This window comes from Hylaeus volcanicus, chromosome 8, assembly GCF_026283585.1.
Source record: "Hylaeus volcanicus isolate JK05 chromosome 8, UHH_iyHylVolc1.0_haploid, whole genome shotgun sequence".
Lineage (NCBI taxonomy): Eukaryota > Metazoa > Arthropoda > Insecta > Hymenoptera > Colletidae > Hylaeus > Hylaeus volcanicus.
The window spans coordinates 1044558-1067562 of record NC_071983.1 but is presented as its reverse complement, the minus strand read 5'-3'; the positions used below and the strand labels follow the sequence as shown (position 1 = coordinate 1067562).

At 32.4% G+C, this 23005-nt stretch overlaps 7 protein-coding genes across 16 annotated transcripts in view; 3 read left to right on the top strand and 4 right to left on the bottom strand.

Annotated features, from left to right (window-relative positions):
- Positions 1 to 7005, bottom strand: part of LOC128880665 (ubiquitin carboxyl-terminal hydrolase 48-like) — a 59439-nt gene extending 52434 nt beyond the window's left edge. For 3 of the 5 annotated variants that reach the window (XM_054130979.1, XM_054130980.1, XM_054130981.1), the window contains exons 1-11: positions 6507 to 7005; positions 5796 to 5935; positions 5518 to 5721; positions 5102 to 5428; positions 4685 to 4921; positions 4359 to 4609; positions 3735 to 4270; positions 3555 to 3656; positions 3063 to 3466; positions 2623 to 2986; positions 2315 to 2499 (exon numbers count right to left, since the gene is read on the bottom strand). In XM_054130979.1, the coding sequence (XP_053986954.1) occupies positions 2315 to 2499; positions 2623 to 2986; positions 3063 to 3466; positions 3555 to 3656; positions 3735 to 4270; positions 4359 to 4609; positions 4685 to 4921; positions 5102 to 5428; positions 5518 to 5721; positions 5796 to 5929 (2744 nt within the window). In that variant the 5' untranslated portion in view covers positions 5930 to 5935; positions 6507 to 7005. Of the gene's footprint in view, positions 1 to 2314; positions 2500 to 2622; positions 2987 to 3062; positions 3467 to 3554; positions 3657 to 3734; positions 4271 to 4358; positions 4610 to 4684; positions 4922 to 4993; positions 5429 to 5517; positions 5722 to 5795; positions 5936 to 6506 lie in introns of those variants that run through there. The other 2 variants (XM_054130983.1, XM_054130984.1) reach the window with 2 other exon arrangements.
- On the top strand, positions 5998 to 8296 carry LOC128880668 (mitotic spindle assembly checkpoint protein MAD2B). The gene is made up of 4 exons (XM_054130992.1): positions 5998 to 6539; positions 6945 to 7027; positions 7096 to 7393; positions 7463 to 8296. The coding sequence occupies exons 1-4, from the start codon at positions 6466 to 6468 to the stop codon at positions 7767 to 7769; spliced, it is 762 nt and encodes a 253-aa protein (XP_053986967.1). The 5' UTR covers positions 5998 to 6465; the 3' UTR covers positions 7770 to 8296.
- A 139-nt stretch (positions 8297 to 8435) lies between these two features.
- LOC128880667 (activating signal cointegrator 1) lies at positions 8436 to 10878 on the top strand. 3 transcript variants are annotated; one of them, XM_054130988.1, is made up of 10 exons: positions 8436 to 8632; positions 8699 to 8811; positions 8886 to 8995; positions 9060 to 9162; positions 9237 to 9504; positions 9565 to 9877; positions 9955 to 10118; positions 10197 to 10318; positions 10408 to 10599; positions 10684 to 10878. In XM_054130988.1, exons 1-10 carry the CDS (start codon positions 8565 to 8567, stop codon positions 10752 to 10754), a joined length of 1524 nt encoding a protein of 507 aa, XP_053986963.1. In that variant the 5' UTR covers positions 8436 to 8564; the 3' UTR covers positions 10755 to 10878. The 3 variants fall into 3 exon arrangements, with proteins under 3 accessions (XP_053986963.1, XP_053986965.1, XP_053986964.1); XM_054130989.1 differs by having other exon boundaries at positions 8494 to 8632; positions 8685 to 8811; XM_054130990.1 differs by lacking the exon at positions 8699 to 8811 and having other exon boundaries at positions 8491 to 8632.
- A 274-nt stretch (positions 10879 to 11152) lies between these two features.
- Positions 11153 to 15680, bottom strand: LOC128880666 (uncharacterized). 3 transcript variants are annotated; one of them, XM_054130986.1, is made up of 6 exons: positions 15524 to 15677; positions 15400 to 15467; positions 15018 to 15158; positions 14743 to 14942; positions 14484 to 14663; positions 11153 to 14406 (listed from the first exon to the last, which is right to left on the bottom strand). In XM_054130986.1, exons 3-6 carry the CDS (start codon positions 15148 to 15150, stop codon positions 13075 to 13077), a joined length of 1845 nt encoding a protein of 614 aa, XP_053986961.1. In that variant the 5' UTR covers positions 15151 to 15158; positions 15400 to 15467; positions 15524 to 15677; the 3' UTR covers positions 11153 to 13074. The 3 variants fall into 3 exon arrangements, with proteins under 3 accessions (XP_053986961.1, XP_053986960.1, XP_053986962.1); XM_054130985.1 differs by having other exon boundaries at positions 15400 to 15680; XM_054130987.1 differs by lacking the exons at positions 15400 to 15467; positions 15524 to 15677 and adding an exon at positions 15221 to 15373.
- A 538-nt stretch (positions 15681 to 16218) lies between these two features.
- LOC128880724 (DET1- and DDB1-associated protein 1) lies at positions 16219 to 18275 on the bottom strand. The gene is made up of 4 exons (XM_054131089.1): positions 18120 to 18275; positions 17608 to 17746; positions 17467 to 17528; positions 16219 to 17390 (listed from the first exon to the last, which is right to left on the bottom strand). The coding sequence occupies exons 1-4, from the start codon at positions 18120 to 18122 to the stop codon at positions 17283 to 17285; spliced, it is 312 nt and encodes a 103-aa protein (XP_053987064.1). The 5' UTR covers positions 18123 to 18275; the 3' UTR covers positions 16219 to 17282.
- An 81-nt stretch (positions 18276 to 18356) lies between these two features.
- LOC128880722 (TBC1 domain family member 31) lies at positions 18357 to 21403 on the top strand. 2 transcript variants are annotated; one of them, XM_054131087.1, is made up of 4 exons: positions 18357 to 20170; positions 20255 to 20724; positions 20834 to 21063; positions 21143 to 21403. In XM_054131087.1, the coding sequence occupies exons 1-4, from the start codon at positions 18785 to 18787 to the stop codon at positions 21388 to 21390; spliced, it is 2334 nt and encodes a 777-aa protein (XP_053987062.1). In that variant the 5' UTR covers positions 18357 to 18784; the 3' UTR covers positions 21391 to 21403. The 2 variants fall into 2 exon arrangements, with proteins under 2 accessions (XP_053987062.1, XP_053987061.1); XM_054131086.1 differs by having other exon boundaries at positions 21140 to 21403.
- Positions 21404 to 21570: 167 nt separating this feature from the next.
- On the bottom strand, positions 21571 to 22970 carry LOC128880723 (adenine phosphoribosyltransferase). The gene is made up of 4 exons (XM_054131088.1): positions 22493 to 22970; positions 22110 to 22341; positions 21942 to 22020; positions 21571 to 21856 (listed from the first exon to the last, which is right to left on the bottom strand). The coding sequence occupies exons 1-4, from the start codon at positions 22573 to 22575 to the stop codon at positions 21717 to 21719; spliced, it is 534 nt and encodes a 177-aa protein (XP_053987063.1). The 5' UTR covers positions 22576 to 22970; the 3' UTR covers positions 21571 to 21716.
- Positions 22971 to 23005: the final 35 nt, after the last annotated feature.

Here is a 23005-nt window from a genome sequence, read left to right as displayed (position 1 = left end):
CGCAAATGTTAAATTATACTTTTCAATTGTATAAGAACAAAATTTTAGCATCATACATATTTTCATGAGCGTGTCTGTAGAATAACCTGATAAAAGAAAATATGCAAAAGGAGGACAAAGGATTGATCGTGCAGTTCAATATACATGAATCGATCCCACACAGTTTCACCAAGGTCCGCCGAGAAAAAATTCGCGACAATTCAAAGAACATTTGCAAATTCCATCATACGCGTTCCTCCAAGCATTAATCGCCCTTCGGTCCGAAAGGGTACACATTTTCGCGACGTTCTTTCGTTCCTCCCACGCCGAAGCCCTAAAATGTTGTTCCCGTTTCATTGTAGAAACTTGGACCGTCGGTGGAGAAAGGGAAAAGGTGGAAAATATTTTTCCAGACCGACGGCATTGTCTTCGCTCGTGTCTCTCGGTGATTAATTTTTCAGACCCCTTTTTCTCGCGACAGTAATTATCGGTAGGGTTTTCGTTCATGAAAATTTATAGGCCTTTATCTTCCTCTTGGAATGGTCAACAAAATCGCCGGTGAAGGTAGGAACGCGAGAACTTCAATGCCAGTGGAAACGTTACGTTGCTATGTCTGTCACAATAGTGTTTCCCAACGTAATTACTTTGGTTGACGTTACGTGTCGCAAAGAAAAGCGGAGTCTTTAGTAGGAGTCAAGTGTGTAGAGGAGGTATTTAATTGAGGAAGTTGAAAGACAAAGAAATTTAGTGATATTATCTTTTCAGATTATTGGTAATAAGTGGGCAGAGGTGGTGCATTGAAATCAAAGCTGCTGAAGATTATTCTCTGTTTTCGCAGACTAGATCAAACATCCCAAAATTCATGCTCCTTCGTCAGTTCTATATACCAATAACACCAATAATCGACAATCAAACCTCTCCCAACACTGAATTACAAAAATCAAAATACCCACACCCAGCCATGAAAGTTTTTCCAACTACAGTTACCATGTTACCGCAGATCCACCGAGGAAGAGAGAGGTAGGAAGACAGTAGGGTCGCATTAACGAGCTTTTCCTAATTATGAGAAAAAACTAGACCGCGCGATTAAGGGCTGCGGTGGGCTCTCCCCAACCTCGTGTGGATGTTGGGCCATGGACCAGCACGGAAAACTAATTGAAACCGCCTAACGACCCGCCGGCAAATGATACATCAACCTCGAAGAAAGCAGCCCCACCGTCTTAATACCGTTTCGCCTTATTCGACGCTCATCGCGGGCGCAATTTCGCCCTTTTCCACCCCCTCGACCGCTTTTCCACCGCTGGTCCTTGGAACCGTTCATCCCTGAGTCCTGGGCTCGCGTCTTCGGGTCGCTTAATTGCGCGCTCGAACGAAGATCGAGGACGTTTCCTCGCTGGCTGGAATGATTTATCGCTTTTTTCTGCCTCGTTTGGCGCGTTGCCTTTTGGTCCAGCGATGTCCAAACGCTCGGATCAAGGACTCCAATGTCGCGAGCTTCTCGAGTCATGCAACGGTGACTCCCAAAATAAAAGGGACGTTTTAAAATTCGACCTGAACGCGCAAGAAAATGTCTGAAACGTCAACCAACACTTCGAACTCGCATCGTAGCTCTAATAAGTACAACTTATAAGGAGGAAGATGGAATTTACACTCGCACTCTTGTTATTTTCAGAGGCATGATCAAGAGATAACGAACCGAAGACAACACGGTGCCGAAGCTGAGAATATAGCTAATCAACGTATGAATATATGTAGGAAAAGAGACCAGAGTACAAGAAAACTATCGAGCACATTAAAAAAACATCAAGAATCAACATAACGTGAACCAATCAGCAACGAGAGATTATTATATCGACAATTCTCACAGTACCAAGTGGGAAGAGGTTCAAATTATGGATTTCGAGCCCAATTATCACTAATGATTGGGATATCGGACATATTACTGATTCTAGCTCATTAAATTTACAAACTGATACTTCCAAATTAGACTCTTCATGCAACCTGATTTCACGGCTCAAATTTCACTGAGAAAAATAATATTGTTGGCCATTAGCTTACGTAACGCTCTTCCCTTTTCCTAATACATATTCTAGATGCGTCGATTTCATAGCTTATTGTGTTATTGTTTCATCTCTCTGAGATATCTACTGATGAGATCAAGATATCATTAAGTAATGGATTAAATATTACTAATTTGAAGAATCGTAACATTCTGTTAAAATATGCCAATGAAATGGTGTACGTGCCGCCATCTAACAGCATCAAGCGGTATCAAGTAGAATAAAGGACACCACTGATTGCACCGTTCATCGGATAAGACTAATAATAAACTCACCGAACAAAGGACCGCCAACTGTCCAAGAAGCTCTTCTCCACGATGTAGAACTTCTTCTCCGGATCCTCGCACTTTATTATCTCATTTCTATTTCTGGCGTGATACAACTCGTTCAGCTCATCCTTTTGTTGCTTCGCCTTTATCTTGACGTCTTTCTTCGCTTTCTGCGCGTTCTCCATCTTTTCCTGCACAACAAAGCACAGCTAATAAGTATATATAGTAAAATAATAATAGTTTAACCTAATGTATATGTCACATCGAAGGAATGTTAAACTTTTGTTCGAATATAAATAAAAAATAAAACGTACTTCGCAGATTGAGCAGGATCCAGATCCGATCGGGTATTCTTTGGACTCCGGAAAGTACTTCCGGAGAATAGTCCAGGCTTCGCCGGGTACTACTTTTCTCGACGAGTCTGGCGTCTTTAGCGAGTTGTGCTCGCAAAGCAAGTCCTCGTTGAAGTAGATTATAACCTCGTTTTCTTCGCTCTCCTCGATTTCCTTCGACGTCTCATCTTCTTTCCTCGCGGCTGTGCTGTCGGCTCGAGGACCGTTCGGGTCTCGACAGTCTTCGTTCTCTATTTCCTGCTCCAAGTCTTCGGTGAACTTCTCCATAGCGAGTCTCCGCCAGGACTTCAACGAATCAGCACCCACGATATAGCTCGTCTCGGTTCTAAGAACGTGAAAATGGATATTTTTAAATAACCTATCGAGTCTAATTAAACAGCAGACCAGTTGGAATGACTTACGGCTCTTTGAAATTTCGTACAAGTTCGTTGACTTCCTTATGATCGCGTTCGAGTGACATTTTGAAACGGAGTAGCTTGTATCGACGCTTCACGCAAACTTCGCAGAGAGAGTTCTGATCCAATCGTGGTCCTCCGCGATATTTTCCATACACCATTTCCGCAGCCAATAGCGGCAGGCACTTCGCACGATTTACCTTCAACGGATCCAGTCGATAATGCGAACACATCAAAGTGGAATTGTCGATCGGTGACACTCCATCGGTGGATGAGTGGCCGTTGAGCCATTTTGACAACCAATCCGTGGGTATCCACTGATATTCCTCCCAACTGACTGCGTTGAAAACGATGTTATACACGTCTATAACGAGCTGTCTCTTTAGGTTCTGATCTTCGATCTCCTTTTGCTGAAGACAAAAAAAATGTCATTTAAAACACTTCTTCTTAATTAGTTTGCACTTCTTTAGACTCAATTGCGGACTTGTTAGTACGTACTTTTTCTTGTTGAATCGCTAATAAACTTAATTCGTACTTCACATTTTCTTGCCTCACTAAATCGCGCAAAGTAGGACTGACTTCCCAATTCTCAAACTCCATCTGCAAAATGTTAAAAGTATAGTAACGCGAACGCGATAAATGTATCATAAAATTAAGAAAAAAATGGATCACTCTTACCTCTTCGTAAAAGTCACGTTCCCCGCAGCTCATGGCTCTATGCGCAGCACCATTCAGCTGCCTGTAGTCTACTTTTGCATTTTTTGCAAACGGTTTCTTCGTTTGCAATTCCTGTTGATCTTCTTTATTGTCGGATTCGTAGTGTCTTCCATTTTGCTCGTCGGTGCTACAATCCACCATCATAGAAGTTATTTTTTCCTGTGCACTAACGTCTTGAGGAGACGATATGTCCATTTCGACGTCCATTTTATTCACTGTACCCAGTATCACTACTTCCTCGGATCCGCTTGAATCAGGAACAGCAGAATCTTGTCCATTTTTACGTTGTCCTTCGTCCGATGAGTCTCCTTTCTCTTTATCGACACACATCTCTGTGCTATCGCTATTAGTCTCTGTTTCCGCTTTCTTCGATTTTATTTTCTTCGCGTTGTTCATCCGCCACTCGGTAGTAACTTTCTTATAAACTAACATGTACGCGGTATTAGATGAAAGAAAACCTTTTGGTACCCGTCCGCGTCTTACAATTTTCGAAGTATCTACAATATAGGAAAATAATTAAAGGCATCTCACAATTACTCCACAAAGATTACTTTGTGAATAGGTTGCTATAGGATTCATGCTCACCATTAACGCTATCTTCGATCCTCTTGTTCTGCATTTTTTCAACTTTATCGTCGCTAAATTGGTACCATTCTCCGTTTGAATTACATATATTGGCAATGTAATGGCCCGAATGCGCAGATGGACCTTTATGGCTTAAGACCGCGACAAGACTGTACAACTTAGATTGTGGTGGATATCTTACATACTCGGACATATCGAGATCTTCTGGAAACTGTATAAAAGAATTCAGCTTTCTTTTCTGTCCAGAATCCCTGTCGAATGAAACAATACATACTGTTAATATGAAAGCTATAAGCATCGGAAGATGCTGTAACATGGAAATGTACCTATGGAACACGAAACGCATCAACTGTATGTTCAACGTTTCTGGAAGAGATTCCAAACGTATAAAACGTCGCGCATCCTCTTTGTCATTGCAGGTAACGCAATGATATTGATTTGGTCCAGTAAGTTGCTCCACAGACAAGTATTTTTCTATTGCCTCCTTGAGAGTAGCTGCGAGCTGCAGGTCCAACTCGTAGAACGTAGTGGAGGTTGGGTATTCGGTACCGCATTTCGAACAACTGCGTCAGACATAAAATCCAAGTTATTCAGGAAAAATTAGCTTCTTTCTCGGTCAGATCAGTTGATCGCACCAGTCACCGCAGCGAGCAACGTGTCCTACCATGTTCTCATCGTCAAGATCATCAGCATCATCATCGTTTAGGACAATTCTCATTTGTTTTCCACTTCAGAAAACCCACCAATTGATATAGCTGTATTTTCCTTGAGTCAGCTCCTGCAGCATCTGCTTCAGTTCTGCGGTTTGTTGCAGTTTCCCTTCCATATGACAGAGGAGTAGCTTGGAGAATTCCTGTGCATCCTGCTGAGTTCTAGTATCCAACGACAACGCGACAGCGAGATTCATTGGATCAAGAAGGCGCCGATTCCCGAATTGCATCATCGCAAATATATATTGCAACTGTCCAACTGCTGTCACTGGATGATACGGTAGTCCTGCCTTCTTAGCTTGACACACAGCTTCCCTTTCTTCCGGATCGTCTGTGATGTTCCATTTGTATATTATCCTCCTGAAAATATAAAAATGGCATTTCAAAATAAGTACTGAGAAATAAGTTGTAAATATGTTAACCACGTGTCGCCAATTGTGTATATGTACCTCATATCTTCATTGTGAAACCACATTTGTATTAAACTGTTAACATAACAAGTTGCACCTAGATTCTTTAAACCAACATACTCTGTAGGATCCCGTAATTCGGATAAAGAACTTTCTAAAGACATTACTTCTACAGGTTGTGACTTCATATACTTTTCTTCGCCTAGTCCTGTTAGACATTGTGGATTATTTGTGCAATTGCGTCTGAAAGCAAAACATTTACTTTAAAATATTTGAAAACAATAATAAAAGATGTTGTCAATGAACGTACAACTTACTTGCAATTTTTACATGATTTTAAACCTATCCTATATGCAGTTTCCAAGTGTATCTTCTCTATTTGATCTGGTAAAACACCTTCTACCCAAGCCCATGCTAATTTGTCTAAATCAGTCTTCTTTGCTGGTGGCATTTTTATCTAAAACATATTAACCTAAATCTTAAATTATGAAATAAAGTAGTCGACTCAAATTTATAAATTTGAAAAATTCAATGAACTCTACTATAATTTGTTTCATCCTAAGTTTGTACAAAGAAAAGAGGAATTGCATAAATTTACATTCTTCAATAAGTAATCATATTTTACAAAGTTTGGGTACTTTTCCAAAGAAAAAAAAAAAAGACTAAAGATGTCAACGTTTATAATTCCACAATAAACAAACCATAAGGAAAAAAAACGTGCAATCCAAAAAAATGTCACTTTCTTCGTAATTATTCAAACAAACATTTTCATAATAAATATTGTACGAAGTATACAACGTGTATCTCACATTCGATGGAGTACGCGTTTCATTTCGCGCCATGAGAAAATCGAGATTCACTAGCAAAATAAAAATGGAACGAGTGTGGCACTTGATAGAATCGATTTCACTAAAATTCTCTAATCTAAAATAGCAGTAAAAGAATAAACGTGGATGACATACTCGATTGTTAACAAATATCGGATACATGAACAATCTCGTGAATCTGAAAAATCGTTGGTTTTATACCTGCACGAAAGTAGTTCGCTGCTGCTTTTTGAGGTTATGAAAAACGCCGCTACACTCTTTACAACATCCTATTTCTCCCCCATATCATTATCTGGTCGTAGAAGAAATTGATCACGCTTTTAAATTCACTTAGCACTAGTATCTCTGGATACTTTTCGCAAATAAGTAAAAAAAAAGTATCATCAAAATACTCTAAACGTCCGATATACACTGATCGCCATATGCAATCGACTTGCCTTAAGGCGCGCGTCAAATCAATCGCTAAATAATCAAATCTATCCAAACTAACAACAATGTACTTTTCAAGAATAATTTAGTGCAATATTTATTGCAACGAAATCATAATTTCATTTTTTATTACGAACATTAAATATATTTTATCCGAAAGATTTTAACACGCATAAAGAAATAAATTAATATTATTTAATGATAAATTAGGAACAACAGGGATCTTTTCCGATATTTACCATTTATATTTTTGTTGCTACAAGTATTAACGAAAATGTCTCAAGATAAAATAGGTAAATATTATTTAGAATAATAGTGATAATAAAATAAAGAATAATAAATTTATAAAATTGACTTGCAGTTGGCAGTGATATCCTGATAGAATTTCTAGAAGTAACATTTAATCATATATTGTTCTTCAGAAACTTATATCCCAAAGAAATTTTTGTGAACAGGAAAATGTATAATACAACAGTATATGTTTCTGAACATCCAGAACTCAATGAATACTTAAAAAATGTTTTAACTGCTATTAGAGAAATGGTAAAGGAGGATGAGAATAGTGTGAAGGCAGTGAATCTCGTTTTTTATAACAGAAATAAGCAACCAATTGAGAAATTTGTTTTCGACCTTGTTAAATTACAAGCAAATAGCATAGAGTAAGTATTGTCCTTAGTAATGTATTAATCATGAGGTGAATTTAGTCCTCATTTTGACAATCATTACAGAAAAGATCCATATTATTTAAAAACCGAAGAAGCGCTTAGAACAATTTGTTTAAAATTGTCCATGTGCGAAGCATATCTGAAACCATTACCGGAAGACTCGACTTTCTCTATTGAAATTCAAACATATGAAACAGCACATGTTGCTCTAAGTGAAAATCCTCATTGCGATGATTTTCCATGGATTATACATGAAGATGCACTTGAAATGACCGGACAAGATTTACTTCCATTAAAAACTATCAAAACTGATTGTTTAAATTTGCAAATGTATGTAGTAGAGAGCAAGGAAAGTAAAACTACAAATTAATTGTAATTATTATATTTATTGTAAATAATAAACTTTCTATTCATTTTAAGGGAATGACAAGTGTTATTCGTTTAGAATAGTTTATACATGAACTTTATAAAAAATAATGCTTTGTATTTTATAATTTTTGCAATTAACATAGATGAAAGAGGGTTGTAATTAAAACTTCAACAAAATTTGTAATGTATGTATAAACAAATCTTACGGATTTCTTAAATCTTCAATATTATATAAAATTAAAACATACCACAATTAATAAGTATAATATGTACTAATGATTCTTCAATAACACATGAATACTTTCGATATTCCATTTCTTTTCGTCGTTTATGTCCAACATTTTATGCCATATAAAGGTATAAAAACGGTACCAAGTTTAAAAACGTAACTAATTTCAACTTTCTGTCTGTACAAATGTAGATTTACGCGCGAATTTTACAAGGCAGTAATATAGTGATCTTCTAGAGACCTAGAGGACGCTAATGATCTTTGAAAAATATTCGAATAATTTAGAAATTATATAAAATTTAGATTGCAATTTTTAAATAAGCAAATAATTTATGATAGTTACACTGAAGTTCATCATCTTTTTTTATAAACTTGGATGAACTGTTGATAAATTGAATGCTTCTATAGGAACTTTTCTAGATCCGAGACTACCTGGAAACAAAATCCAACACCATAGCTGTTATCACGATACGATGCAAAAACATAACCATCATAATCTTCGTGTACGACGTATGTACATAGTTTACTTTAATCTTTTCAAATCAATATTTTAATAATACATCGAAAATGGAACAGTGGGTATCCGAAAATCTGTCACGATTGCTGGACTTTCCTGTTCCAGAGGATTTAACAAAGTAAGAACATTTGTTTGAAAAGAGTAAAACAAATACGTTTATAAAATTTGAGTATTTATTTTCTAGATATGTTATGCAAATAGAAAATGAAAGAGACATAAAGACGTATTTAGGGGAGATAGTGGGAGATAGCACCTCAAAGCATACAGAATTTATTACAGAATTTATAAGACGTCGAGGTTTATATTTTCAATTGTTGCATAAATTGACAAAGTACTTAATGCAATCTTACAATTTTATTATGTTATTTTAGCATTGAATAAGGATCAAGATGTATACAAGAAAAGCAATGATACAGATAATAGAAATAAAAAACAGAAGAAAAACAAAATGAAAGGAAAAGAAAAGCAAGAGAACAGACAGGTATATTATATATTGCATTACTATTCCGAATTATAAAATAATTAATTAAGTACCATTAATTTAGCTACAAGAAAATTTGAAGGTAGAAAAAGTTGAGAAAAAGAAAACAAAATTTGTTAATTTATATTCACAAGAAGGCAAAGATAGAGCTGCAGTTTTATTACCAGGTAGTTTTATTACCAGTATCCAAATGTAATAGGTCTAAAGTTATGAAGAAAATAATGTAGATATACTTTATTAGGTAGATATAAATGCAACTGTGAAGGAAAGAAGCATTTATTGATTAATAACTGCCTTAACTGTGGAAGAGTAGTTTGCTTCCAAGAAGGAGCTGGCTCATGCTTTTTCTGTGGAGAACTTGTATGTTCTCCCAAAGATCAAACAATTCTTTCTAGCAACACTAAACAAGCTGATCATTTATATAATAAGTTAATGAATCAAAAACCTGTTAAAGGTTTTGAAGAATCGCTTAAACAAAGAGACAAACTTCTTGAATATGATCGCAATGGGTATGTAGTACATAATTTGTACTAACTTAAGAAGAGATACTTAATTATATTAATTTGCAGCACACAATGTACAAAAGTTATTGATGACGAGTGTGACTATTATCAGACAAATAGCATCTGGTTAACAACTAAGCAAAGAGAAAAGTTACAACAACTAGAGAAAGACATAAGTGCTAAGAAGCATGCATCGCGTTTAAATCAAAAAGTGAATGTAACCTTTGATTTCACGGGTAGAGAAGTCATTGAAGAGAATCCAGATGATGACTTCAATGAGTTCAATGAAGACCAGTTTCAAACCATTTCTGAAATAATGTCATCTGGTGAACTTGAAAAGTCCAATGTCTGTCCAGATGTAGAATTGATTCGCCCAATGGTAAAAAATATTGTTAATAAAATTCTATATGTCAGTTGTAAAAATGTAATTACTGTTATTCAATCATTATTCTACAGTATACTGAATCAGATGAATATGAACCACATAGTATGAAAAAAATCATTCCCAATAAAATGAGAAATATTGTTCAAGACAAAGAATTTTTAGAAATGTCTGATCCAGGTTTATGTTTGAGCATGCATCAACCTTATGCATCTTTATTAGTTGCTGGGATAAAAACGTAAGACTCAATGTAATGTAATCTTCAAAATATATAAGTACAAAAAAGATGGTTCTCAATATTATATTAATATTACAGACACGAAGGCCGGACATGGTACACATCACACAGAGGAAGATTATGGATTGCTGCAACAACTAAGTCACCAAGCATGGAAGAAATTTCGAAAATGGAATATTTCTATCGCGTTTTAAAAGATGGTTAGTGCAAATTCAATCTGAATAGAAAAAATGAACTTCTATTTAGGATTGTCTTACAATTATTTAATGTTAATAATAATATCTTCCAGAAAAAATCAACTTTCCTCAGAATTATCCAACTAGGTGTTTATTAGGTTGCGTAACAGTTACTGATGTTTTACCTCAAGAAGAATATAGAAAAATTTATCCAAATGGAGAAAGTGACAGTCCCTACGTTTTTATATGTGAAAATTATTATTCATTACCAATTAAGTTCCCAATACAGGGAAAGCATAAAATTTGTAAGTGCTGTTACTAATTTGCGCTTACTAGATATATATTTAAACAAAAAAATAATTTTAAATAATTTATATTGTTACTTATAGATAAATTGGAACCAAAAATTCATCAAGCTGCCCTTAAGTTTTTAGGAAAAGTTACAAGTACAAATAATTAAATAAAATTACTTTAAACACTTCAAGTATCCATTGTAACATTGATTATAATATTAATATTATGAACCTTGAACCCTGAAAATTCTTTCTAAATTACAAGAATAAATATTAGTTTTTCATAATGTATATTAAATGTTATTTATTGTTTGTACATAATAGAATATATTATAATGTACACATAGTTTGAGATATATTACAACAGCCATTACAAGATTTATATTTATTTTACCCTAATCATTTCTTTTCTTACCCATTTCTTTTTACGTGCAATCAATGAAAAAATATTAGCAGTATTTTCTATTATGTTTAAAATATCAGACTTTTGTAAATATTAAAAGTAGATTTCAGTAAAGTCGTTCTACATTAAAAAGGTCTATAAATTTGAAGTACAAAGAGAACATTTTTCATTGAAATATAGCATTATAAATTTTATTGTTCTTACAAATTTTGAGTTCGATAGGTAAGAGTGCTTTCCAAACATAATGAAGATTTGATAAGGAAATTACAAATTTATTTTAGTCTTAATCCATGTATGACTTTATCTTATGATAATTTGCACTGTACTGAAAGTTTCAAATTTAGAAAATCGTATCGTATGAAACAAATTCAAGAAATGGAAAACAAACTTTGTACATATAAACCATTCAAACTGAAATAAAAAATTATTGCATTCACTTAGAATAAAATGATCGTTACATGATTATACCTGCATACTAATCATGTTATATACTGCTACCTAAAATAAGCATCTAAGGTAGAAGTTCAATCCAAGTTTATTTAGCAAAATAAGAATGCACAGGCCTACCAGGCCTATAACACTATTTAACATCAATCTAAAGTAGAACTAAATTTCTCAAAATGTAATTCAGATATTATTAACTGATCGATCGATGTATTAGGAATGTATAAATAAATATCGAAGTATTTTATACGGCTTTTTGTATAGAATAAACAATTGTTTGTTAAAGTTTTTAAAACGAATACTTGAGTTGTATAAATGTCAAGAGAATATTAAATTCAAATGATATTTCTATTAATTTGGATATTGTGCAGTCTATAAATTGTGTAATTTACATTTGTGATGCATAGGTACGTAAGTATTGTATTTCTACAATGATATTATCTAGGTAACCAAAAATTATTTAAATAATAAATTACTATATGTTTAAAACAATAACTCAGTATTTTTTCTCATATCCACAATCACAATAAAAATGAAATTTTAATTGAGCTACTTCTGAAAGAATAATTATTTTACAATCAACGTTACTAGACTAGTATTTGATGATGAAAGTCATTGATCCGTTTCAATGATTATTAATGACGATGATTTGACAACCATCATAATGAACCTTGGACTCATTATTAATATTTTCCAAAATTTTGTTGTTACATACTTTCTAAAATTAATAACTTTAAATGAGTATAAAAATCAACAAACAAAGAAAATTAAATTCAATCCTATAAATTCTTTAATCTCTGGAAGAGAAGAAAAAGCCATAAACAGCTGTATAATATTACGAAATACATATACGATAACAGTACAGATTAATATCTTTTTCCTTAAATAACAATTCAATATATCCAACGTGATTCTTTTTCTAAAATACAAGTTTGTATGAGTTCTTCATATGGATACAATACAGACGCCGTAGAATAAATAGTTTTTATATAACTTTCAGTATTATAAACTATTTAGGCTATCAAATATAATCAATAATTCTTTATTCATTCATGATTTTTAGGTAAACACGCGAATATATTTAAATACTGTATTATCGAATCAAATCTACACGTAAAACCTTTAACAAGAAGCGAATTTAATAATGATTTTATACATTAAAGTCGTTGAATTATCTAAAAGCTCAATTTCATTAAGAGTTGTATATTAAATAATAGGTCAAATTTTTGTTTGATTTGATTCGATGTAGAATGGTATTCGCACATGCCCATTGTTACCCTTTTTTAATCAAGTAATAGGCCACCACAATATTACCACAATACTAACACATCCATATCACAAATCTACTGTGCTCAAACAATTTTAAATAAATAACTTCATATCTCCATTATACATTTCAGACATTGTAAATTCGATTAATATGGTAATACTTTTAAAATTTTTGTCTAGATAAAGTGATTAAGAAATTCTGTTACCACTTATATAAGTTGCGACAAGCATTACAAGTAATAACAGTTTTTTTTAAACACCTTAACATTCATATTAGGATAGCGTGAAGTATCCAGGCAATACACTTACCATTTTTGCTTACTTTAAATACATGGAATAGCGTACAATGATACTTATTTCAAATTGTTTATCTAAATGTAGGTAGGTGAATCTTTTAAATTGGCACCACAGGCATCACAGGTCGAAACATTCTTCTCGTTTACTAACGTACATTTTGGACACTCTTTTCCACCACTTGCTAATGGTTTATCCTCGTTACCTTTATGCCTGGACTTTCCACACATTTCGCAGATATCTCTTGACAAAGGATTAAGATACGTACAAGTAGCACAATTCCATTTATTTCCATCTCTTATTCCGTCTTCTTTTCCCGAATGAGACAGCTCCAAACCTTTTAATGTATCTGCAATTTTTGAAATTTGATCCGAGGATCGGTGAGAACGCTGAATGGGAAGTGTTTGACTGCCGTGTTTTCTGTCTTTACTATAGGAAGATAGATGACCCTCGGGAGAAGCATCAACATGATATCTGTTGGAATCTGTTAAATCGAAAGACGAAGACTTTTTTTTAAAAGGTAAGGTATCGTGATGATAATGTCGACCGTTCGTCAAAGACGAGTCGATCTCGTTCGCGTCAGTTCTTCCGTTCCTTCTTTTTTCAAAGCGATACGTGTTGTATTTCTCATCATTGTCACTTTGCTTGAAAGATTTTGGCTTGGTCGTTCGGGAGTCGCATTCTCGTTTATGTAAAATATCTTCTCGATCGCCAAGATCTTTGGAATAGCCTAAACTTTCTAAATTTCTATACACAAAATCCCAAGAGTCGTAATTATTTCTGTCGGTGACAGTTTTCGCAGACTTCGTATCGACTTTCGCGTAGTCGTAATGGTCGTCGCTGGATTGTTTTCTATAAAAATCTACTTCATCCATGTCTGATATTCGTGCTTTTCGACTATGCACTTTATCATAATTCGCAACTGATACGGGCATGTCAAGCTCAATTAATCTGTCGGTTGGTACTCTGGTATACGTTGGTATTGTGGTATAGTAAGGATTTGGGACACCGCTAAAATATTTGTTACCATGCGGCAAACATCCATAGGCACTACATCGATTCACAAAGCTATGATCCATTGGTGGAAAATATCTATAATTTCCGGGTATCGCGTTTGTGTCTTCGATGTATCTATAATCTGCTTGACAAACAGGCATATTATAATTGGGAGGCATTATATGATAGGGAACCGACGGCGACGCTGCATCTATGCAAGAAGCTTGCGGGTAATGATAGTCTCTATAACTCTCCGGTTTTGAGCGGTTTTGATGCATTTTTTCGAGGAAACGATAGTTCAATGCTCTGATTGCTTGTTCCGGTGTACCAACGTGATTTTCCCGGAACTCTAAAACTTCCAACCAAGATACAGTACAATTCTGTGAAACACTCTCCCATATTTGTTTTAAAATCTGCATTTAAAATGAGAAATTCTTTATTTAGGTTACCTCTTAAAGATCTATAAGTACAGCAAATTAAACAACATTACCTGACACTCAACAAAGGCTACTATTGCATCCCTGCTAACACTGGATACTTTATCAGGATCGATAGGACCCTCTAAAGTAAGAACTCCTAACCCTGTATGTTTGTACCCCATTTGTTCAAACATTAATTCTGCACCAATCAAATTTGCTTCCACTTCATGTTTATAATACCCACTATAAGTCTAATATTAAGAAAGAATAAATTAATCATACTCTTTCAAACATTTAAAAAATTAGATGAAAGATTGTAGTGTTATTCACCCTTAATGTTCTATATTCTTTTCTCCAAGGTTGAGCTAAAAGATTAGCAGCATACAAGGAAATAGCACTCCAGGCAGTTGTTGCTCTATATCCACTAAAGTCTTGTAACGTAGCTGCTGATCTATGCAATATATCTGCAGTTTCTTGAAATACATATTTATTCTCATTTGGTACAAGGCATAGGTATTCTTTAATGAAACCTAAAATACGTACAATTAAATGTACACATGTTATACACAACGAATCATTTGTGTTATTTATGAGACATATTTTACCTTCTAGTTTATGACGCTGTTGTAACTTCAAAGGACTGTCATCTGTTTGTAAATAAACCAAATGACTTTGCTCTAATTTCATACTAATTTCTTGTAGTCTATCTTTACTTCTAATTGTTAAGTCATTCGCCATTTTTGTCACTGCAAAAACAAGTACTTCTTATTACTGTTATTAATGTACTTTCAACATTTGCTTATAATACCATTTAAATTATTTTATAAAAATGAAACGATCAAAGGAGGAATTCAATGCGCCAAATATAAGGTAGCACAAATTTAACAAATAAGAGATAACTTTCTTCAGAAATAGTGTAGAAGTAAAATTAGTAAACAGGTAAGAACAAGGTAAAAGATGTTAGCTAGAAATAGATATCTCTCACACCTATTAGAAACCTTCTAGAAATGCAGCTTTAGAACAGATTCCTGATTCAAACTATGGCTAGCTCCAACCTAAAAATAAATCCTATATTTAGAAGCACCGCTACAGTGTTTACTTCAAAAGCTACCATAATATATTTTCTATTTGGAAGATGCTCCATTTCAAGTAAAAATGTCCATTGGCCTTTTTATTGCGCTTTAAAAACATGTTACATCACTTCATAAACAGTAAATATTTTTCTCCGCAACTTTTTCTTGGTTATGTTGTAGTTACGTCACAAGCACGGAACACACATTCACTAGACATCCAACCTTATACGCAAAAAGAACCAACTTTAAAATTATTACTTTTTCCTCTGCTTATAAAAATATTTTGATCTTGTCATAATTTCAAAATAAATTCATGACATAGAAAATTGTTCATAAATATGTACTATTTTAATAACATATACATGTACTTTGGCAATTGCTGTTATAAAGCAACATGATCAAGTACTTTTATAGAGACGAAACTCTTGCGTTTCTCGGGTGCCGATTCTAAATGTGTATGCACCCAAGGAGCATCATCCTGAAAGTAGCTACGATACCTTATTAATATCGATAGTAAAACATGATTTTTTCAAAAGTGACAAGAATTCGAAGAAATCAAAGTTACAAATATACCGATACTTGCAAATTTATTTATATATATAAATGAAAGTGGTGAATAAAATCCCAGCCTAAAAAAATGATAACGTATACGTGTATAGAATACCAGTGAAGAGAGAGAGAGAGAGAGAGAGAGAGAGAGAGAGAGAGAGAGAGAAACCTATGAAAGTATATTAATTAACTTTTTATTTAATAGTACTTTATACAGAATTTAATATAAGTAATATATTATTACACATTTATTCAAAAATCAAAAATTTCCTTTAATATCTCTGTATGACTGAGCTAGAATCTAACAAGCTTAAAATAATGTTCTTTATCTAAAAATGAAACAGTTGTTATCAAAAATATGAAACAATTTTTTTTTTTAATAATCATTAGTGTTTCCATAAAATTAATGATACCATACATTCCCGAAGATCTATTTTTTTTTTCAAAGCATGTCAGAATGCAAATTTGTCATTTACGTAAACGTTGTACAGGTTAATATTTTATTAGATTATCATCTGCATTTAAATGACAATCAAAGAGGTATAAATCATCTATATAAATAGAAGTTGCCACAATGATAGAAAATACTATGTTACATCTATTTTCTGTAACTTAAACATAGATTGAGAACTTATCATTATAGTCTGTAACATATATATGAAACACATTTACAAAATTACCTCAGAATAAATGCTCTGATACGTTATATCTTAAATTAAAAAGATATTAATACTTACTTCGTCAACAGTAATGCAAATACATTACTTTAAATACATTTTTGATTCTTTCCAACAAATAGTCACGCAATAATAATAACGATTTCAAATGAAGTAACAATGAACACATTTACTTATAAATATTGTGCATTCTAAAGTAATGTATTATTCAATATACTAAATCTTGACTTCCTTAACTCAACTTCAGACAAGCAATATAGAACAAGCAGCAGATGAAATCAATGTAAAAATTCTCAATTTTAATGAAGAGTATTTGCACATATCTAAAGAAATATTATTTAAAAACGTTCTTCCTATACGTTTGGAAATTCAGGTTTTATATAACATTAACCAAACAAAAATTATACATTTGAAATCTACAAGTAACGTTTTGAAATAATTTTTCTAATGTGTAAATATGTTAATAATATTTCAGAATTATAATTGCTTCATGTTGCTGCTTTTGTGGTTTGTTTGATCATATACAAATGTACTTTAGCGAATAATGGAAATCAAAATTGTGCAATATATTTTAAAGGGTGTTGTTTAGATCAAGACGTGGCCTTTTGCTACGAACTGTTGTATCATCATCTTCAGAATCACCATTAGCAGACAAAAAATCTCGTTTCCTGTCAGCATTCTAAAAAAATTTGAATTAAAAAGCATATTAAGAAATTCGTAATATGACAAATTTGTATTTAATATGCAGCTTGTACCTTTTTTTTCCATTGCTGGTGAAGGTACCTTAATAATATAGATGTTTTCTCGGTAACTATAACTAAAAATAATAATAATAGTAATCATAATAAGCTATTTTTCGTTTTACTATTTTAACTTGCAATGAAGTCAAAACTTACTTTGTTCTGAAGGATGATCTTTTGTAGGTAGATAAACAGAAGGTTTCTTTATACAAGTTCTATTTCCATTGTCTGTATGAAAATTAGCAAAATTATTTTCATTGTGCGAAGGCAACCCCTTTAAAAACTCAGCAACAGACTGCACATAAAATGATTGTAATTGTAAGACTTACAAGTTCAATGATACTTTTAAACAGATATGAACATCAATGCTCTTAAATATTAAAACTGTTTTCTCTCTCAGTCAAGTAAAATAGGATAAGGAAAATATCTGAAAATTAAACATTCTCGCTTTATTATTTATTGTACGCATAACAAAATTCGAAACTTTAAGAATTACTTCTTCACGTGAAAAAAGAAAGTATCACGCAAATCTGTAAACAAAATATTTAGATCGTGTGAAATATAATTATTTCATTTTGCAATACTCTAAAATAAAGTGCACATAACCTAAGCAAACTACTTCGTACTGAAATTAATGTTACTGCGTACAGATAAAAAATAAATCTTACCATTTTAAAACGATAAGGTTACTGTACAAATTACAATTATAATACAAAATCAAATTAAAAAATCATATCCACTTAACAATCTCACGAAATATCTGTACACCTTAAAGAAATGTTTAGAATGCTCTAATTGATACAAATGGATACAAAATCAACTACCATCATATCTTCCAACAACCACAAAGTCTGAAATATCTAGATCCTCTCCTTTTCGTTGGTTAATGACGCACCAAGCACTTGAAATTGGTCCATAGAGATTCAAATTCAAATTCAAATAGAAACTTCAACAAACATCTAACTGTATATTATTTTGTTTACGAATTTATTAGCTATTCTTACTTAATTTCTAGTAAAAAATGCTTAGGACAATTTTGCTATTTGATTACTAATTGTAAACGACTCTACTGTAAATGTTACCAAAGGAATAAGTCAATTTTGTGACGTGGATCAACGTGGATATATTAGAAAAACTTGTAACATTGTTAACTATAATTAGTTATAACTACTATTTTTTTTTGTATTTATATATAACATATTTCAAGGAAATAAAATTTGAACGATGTAAACAATGTCGTGTTTGATTTTTTCATGTAAACATAACCTAGACTTAGTTTATGCTAATGGCAAAAAATACAACATAAAAAGTGTTGTATAGAAATTAATATATAATGTACAAAAAGAAGTGGCAGAATTTGAGAAAAGTTGATGACATTTTTGAGCTCGAACCAGAAATAATTCAGAAAACACAATGTTCTTCTCGAGTTAATTTTACTCATGTAGCATTTGATTGCTATGAAGAACACCTCGTTGCAACTGATTCAGCGGGATATTTGTATTATGTTGATCTATCAAATAATTCTGCCTGTTACCAAAAATTAGGAAATGTTGGACAACCAACATTCATAATATTTAATCCTATAAACAAATTTGAAATATTAATGGGTCTCACTACAGGTGATATTAAAATTCTGAAGGTGGATGTAAATATTACCCAATTTTGCTTGTTGATTGCTCATAAATTACCACCTGTACATGTTTCCTTTTATAAAAAGTATTGTTTAACTAGTTCACATAAAGAAGTTATAATATGGTGTCTACGTTCTTGTAGTAAAGCTCAACAATTAAGAGTTAACACAAAGAATATTGTGGTAAAAAAAGCAAGCTTTTCAAACTTAGGACATATTGTTGTATTATATTACAATGATACTTTACAAGCATGGAAATTCGATCGGTTGGAAGATGATGTTAAAATTGATACAAAAACATTTGATATACGAAATACTAAAGACTTTGTTTTTACACATAATGGAAGAGCAATGATTTTGTCTAGTGCTCAGAACAAAATTATTATTTTGAACACATGTGACTGGAATTTGCTGAAAATTTTAAGTTTACCAGATAACTTTATTGGACTAAAGCAGTTATTGCTTGTACCATCACCCTTGGATGGTGGAGCAAACAATGTATTAGCATGCATTTCATCAAATGGGACTCTTTACTTTTTTGATCTGAATCTGTCTTGTATTATTCATACTCTACAAGTCATTAAGCCTCTAAGGAAAATTTTAGTTTCTTCAACTGGCAGATATATAGCATACATAGAACAAGAAGGACACTTAAAATTAATAATTACCGAGAAACTATTTTCACAGAAGTGTAAATCCCTGCAAAAGTTGAAAGACCCTTGCAGGCCACAGGCACACAGAAAGTGTGATCATTTACAATGTGTCAGACAACTCATGGAACAAGAATTACATATAGAAAGATTAATACCCATTTTGAAAGAGTTTGGAGAATATCCTGAAGCATATCGCGTATTAATATGGTCAACAATCTTAAGATTGCCTGGCAATAGAAATGCATATAGTGCTTTGGCTAACAAAGCAGCAAATGCAAGTTTTACTTCAGAACTTCTAAAAGATTATCCATTAGCAAACAGAAGTAAAAAGACATTATTGTCAACAATAATAAATTGCTTAATTCAGTGGTGTCCTTTATTAACTCAATGTTCATTGTTACCAAATTTAGTTTTTCCATTCCTTATGGTCTTTCAGGTAATAAATTTCAATATTGAAACAGAGGATAGCATTTTGGGAATTCTCAAACTCTATTTTTTATAACAATTTTTTTTATTACAGAAGGATCCCTTACTTGGCTTTGAACTCATACTAAGCATACTATTAAATTATTGTCAAAAATGGTTTGAATACCATCCTTTACCACCCTTAAATGTGTTAGGTATAATAGAGAATATCCTTCTGCATGCAGATCCATCTTTATTAAATATTTTTTGTGAACGAGGAATAACATCCAGTGAATATGCATGGCCACTTTTAAAGACTGCAATGAGTGAAATCTTATCTGATACTGAATGGTTAATTTTATGGGACTATTTAATATCTTTCCAAAGACCCTCACTTTTGTTAATGAGTGTCATTGCATATAGTATTTGCTCTCGTAAGATCATAATTTCTTCATTACATTCGCCAGAAAATTTTAAACGATATTTTACTAGTCAAGGGAATATCACAGCAAAGGAATTATTTAAAGTTGCTCAACAACTTGATGATAATATACCATTAAGAATACATCCTAGTCGCTATCTAAGGTAAAACAACGATTAATTACAATATTTTCAATAATTAATAACTGACAACATTAAAAAGCATCCTAAAACTGTCTTAAACAATATTGTAACTACTGTTGTACTATTTCAGAAACGAATTAATTACATTGCCCTCGAAAGGACCTTACCCACCATTCATGATACACGATTTTCCAAAATTTTTAACAGATGACATTTCTCTTTTGGAATTTGAGAAATTGAAAGAAAAAGAACGAGTTACACGCGAACAGAATCGTACAGCCATTGAAACAGCTGAGACAAAGAGATTGAAACATGAAGCAAAATCTTTTATGAATCAAATCCATGAAACAAGACTGAATGGTAAATATTCTATAACAAGCAAAAAATGGACAGTAAATAAAAATTATGAAGGCTAAAACTAATTTGTATTTTCTAGAAGTACAAAAATGTATTAAACAACAATTGTGTGATATGGATTGGAGATTCATAACAACACCAAATAAACCCAAAACACAAAAAACATGTGAACATATTGATGTTTCAAGCGAGGAAGATAATGTAGATTATATAACTGTTAAATCAAAAAACTATGAACAAATGCAACGTGATGTAGATAAATTGGAATATGAAGTGCAAAGTCTCTTGAATTCATTAAGATCTCAGAAATCAAGAGCAGAAAATACTTGATATATGTTAAGATCACATTAAACAATGAAGTTGAAGTTTTAAAGCATTGACGTGTAAATAATGTCCAAAATAAAATCAAGAAATGTTAATCCATGAATATTCTTAATTTGTACTAATTTATAAAAAAATTTGTATACGATATTTTTTTTATATACACATTTATTTTATAAAAATATTGATCACCTTATGTATAATTTTATATAAAATTTTTTGTTGTAAAAATGTTAGTAATATTATGTAGATTATGCTGCCTGAATTCTTGGATATAAAATTTTTTTTTTCATATTGCTTCCTAGTAGAGATTTATAGTTAGAGAGTAAAGACTATCAGTCATATTGTACAAATGAATGAACAGGCACATTAAGTTTCTCCCGTCCCTTTAATCCAGTTATTTCAATTATTACCAAACATTCAACCACTTCACATCCAAGTGTTTGTAGTAATTCTAATGCAGCAGCCATACTACCTGTAGTTGCATAAAACATTTGTTATCAAACTAATTTCTTTAAAAAAAGTCAAAAGAAACTGCTAAGTAATTATTTTCATCTTACCCCCTGTTGCTAGTAGATCATCTACAATAAGCACTCGTGTTCCTTTCTTTATGTTATCTGATTGTATTTCAAATGTAGCCTATGCAAAGAAACTTTTCAAGTACAGTTATTACAAATGACATTAGCAATAGAATAGTGCAAATTATAATTTAAATTTGTTTCTCTGACCTTCCCATATTCTAAGGTGAAGCTTTTCTCTACAACATTTCCTGGAAGTTTCCCTTTTTTCCTAATAGGTAAGAAAGGTTTCCCCAGTTCCATAGAGATCATAGGTCCGAAAAGAAAACCTCTTGAATCAAGACCTACAATCAAATCAACTTCAAGAAATAATACATGCTCCACTATCAAATCTTTCATTGCTCTCAATGCTATCATGTTGCTGAATACGCTGAATATATCTCTGAAAATAAATAATTCTTGAAACGCGATAATTTGACTTTAATCGCCCTATTGTTTCTTAATTTTCGAGATGATCTTGAAAATATTTTAAGGTTGATTAAACATGTAGAATTCAAGTAATCGATTTAATACAAATTTGACACAATACTCACCGAAATACAACACCGGGTGTAGGAAAATCGGGATAGGCTTTAATTGCATTCCGCAGTAATTGAATTTTTTCGTTTTTGTCCATTACAGATGATTTACAATCTCGTTAAATGATATTGATTATCCCACAAAGTACTCTTAAAGCTACTCTGTGATTGTACTAATTGTTACAAATAGCAGCAGTAAATTAATCACAGCACGAAAATATAGTACATTCCAATTATTAAACACATAAATATGTAAAATACACAGTCACAATACAGAAATCATAAAAAGTAAAATTTGTGTTAACATTGAAATTTTTAATTCCAAAAAACACGTGCGTATTAGCGCGTTCAAAAAAACGATGTGGTTCTCAGCTTGGCTTGCAATCTGTAATTCATTTATTAATTCAAGGTTATCTGTACGAGATAAACATTAAGAGGTTAGCTAGTTTTTTTGTGGGACAAGGACAAGAGGGGATCCCCTATATATAATAATAATAATAATACAATGGACTGACATGAATGACAGTA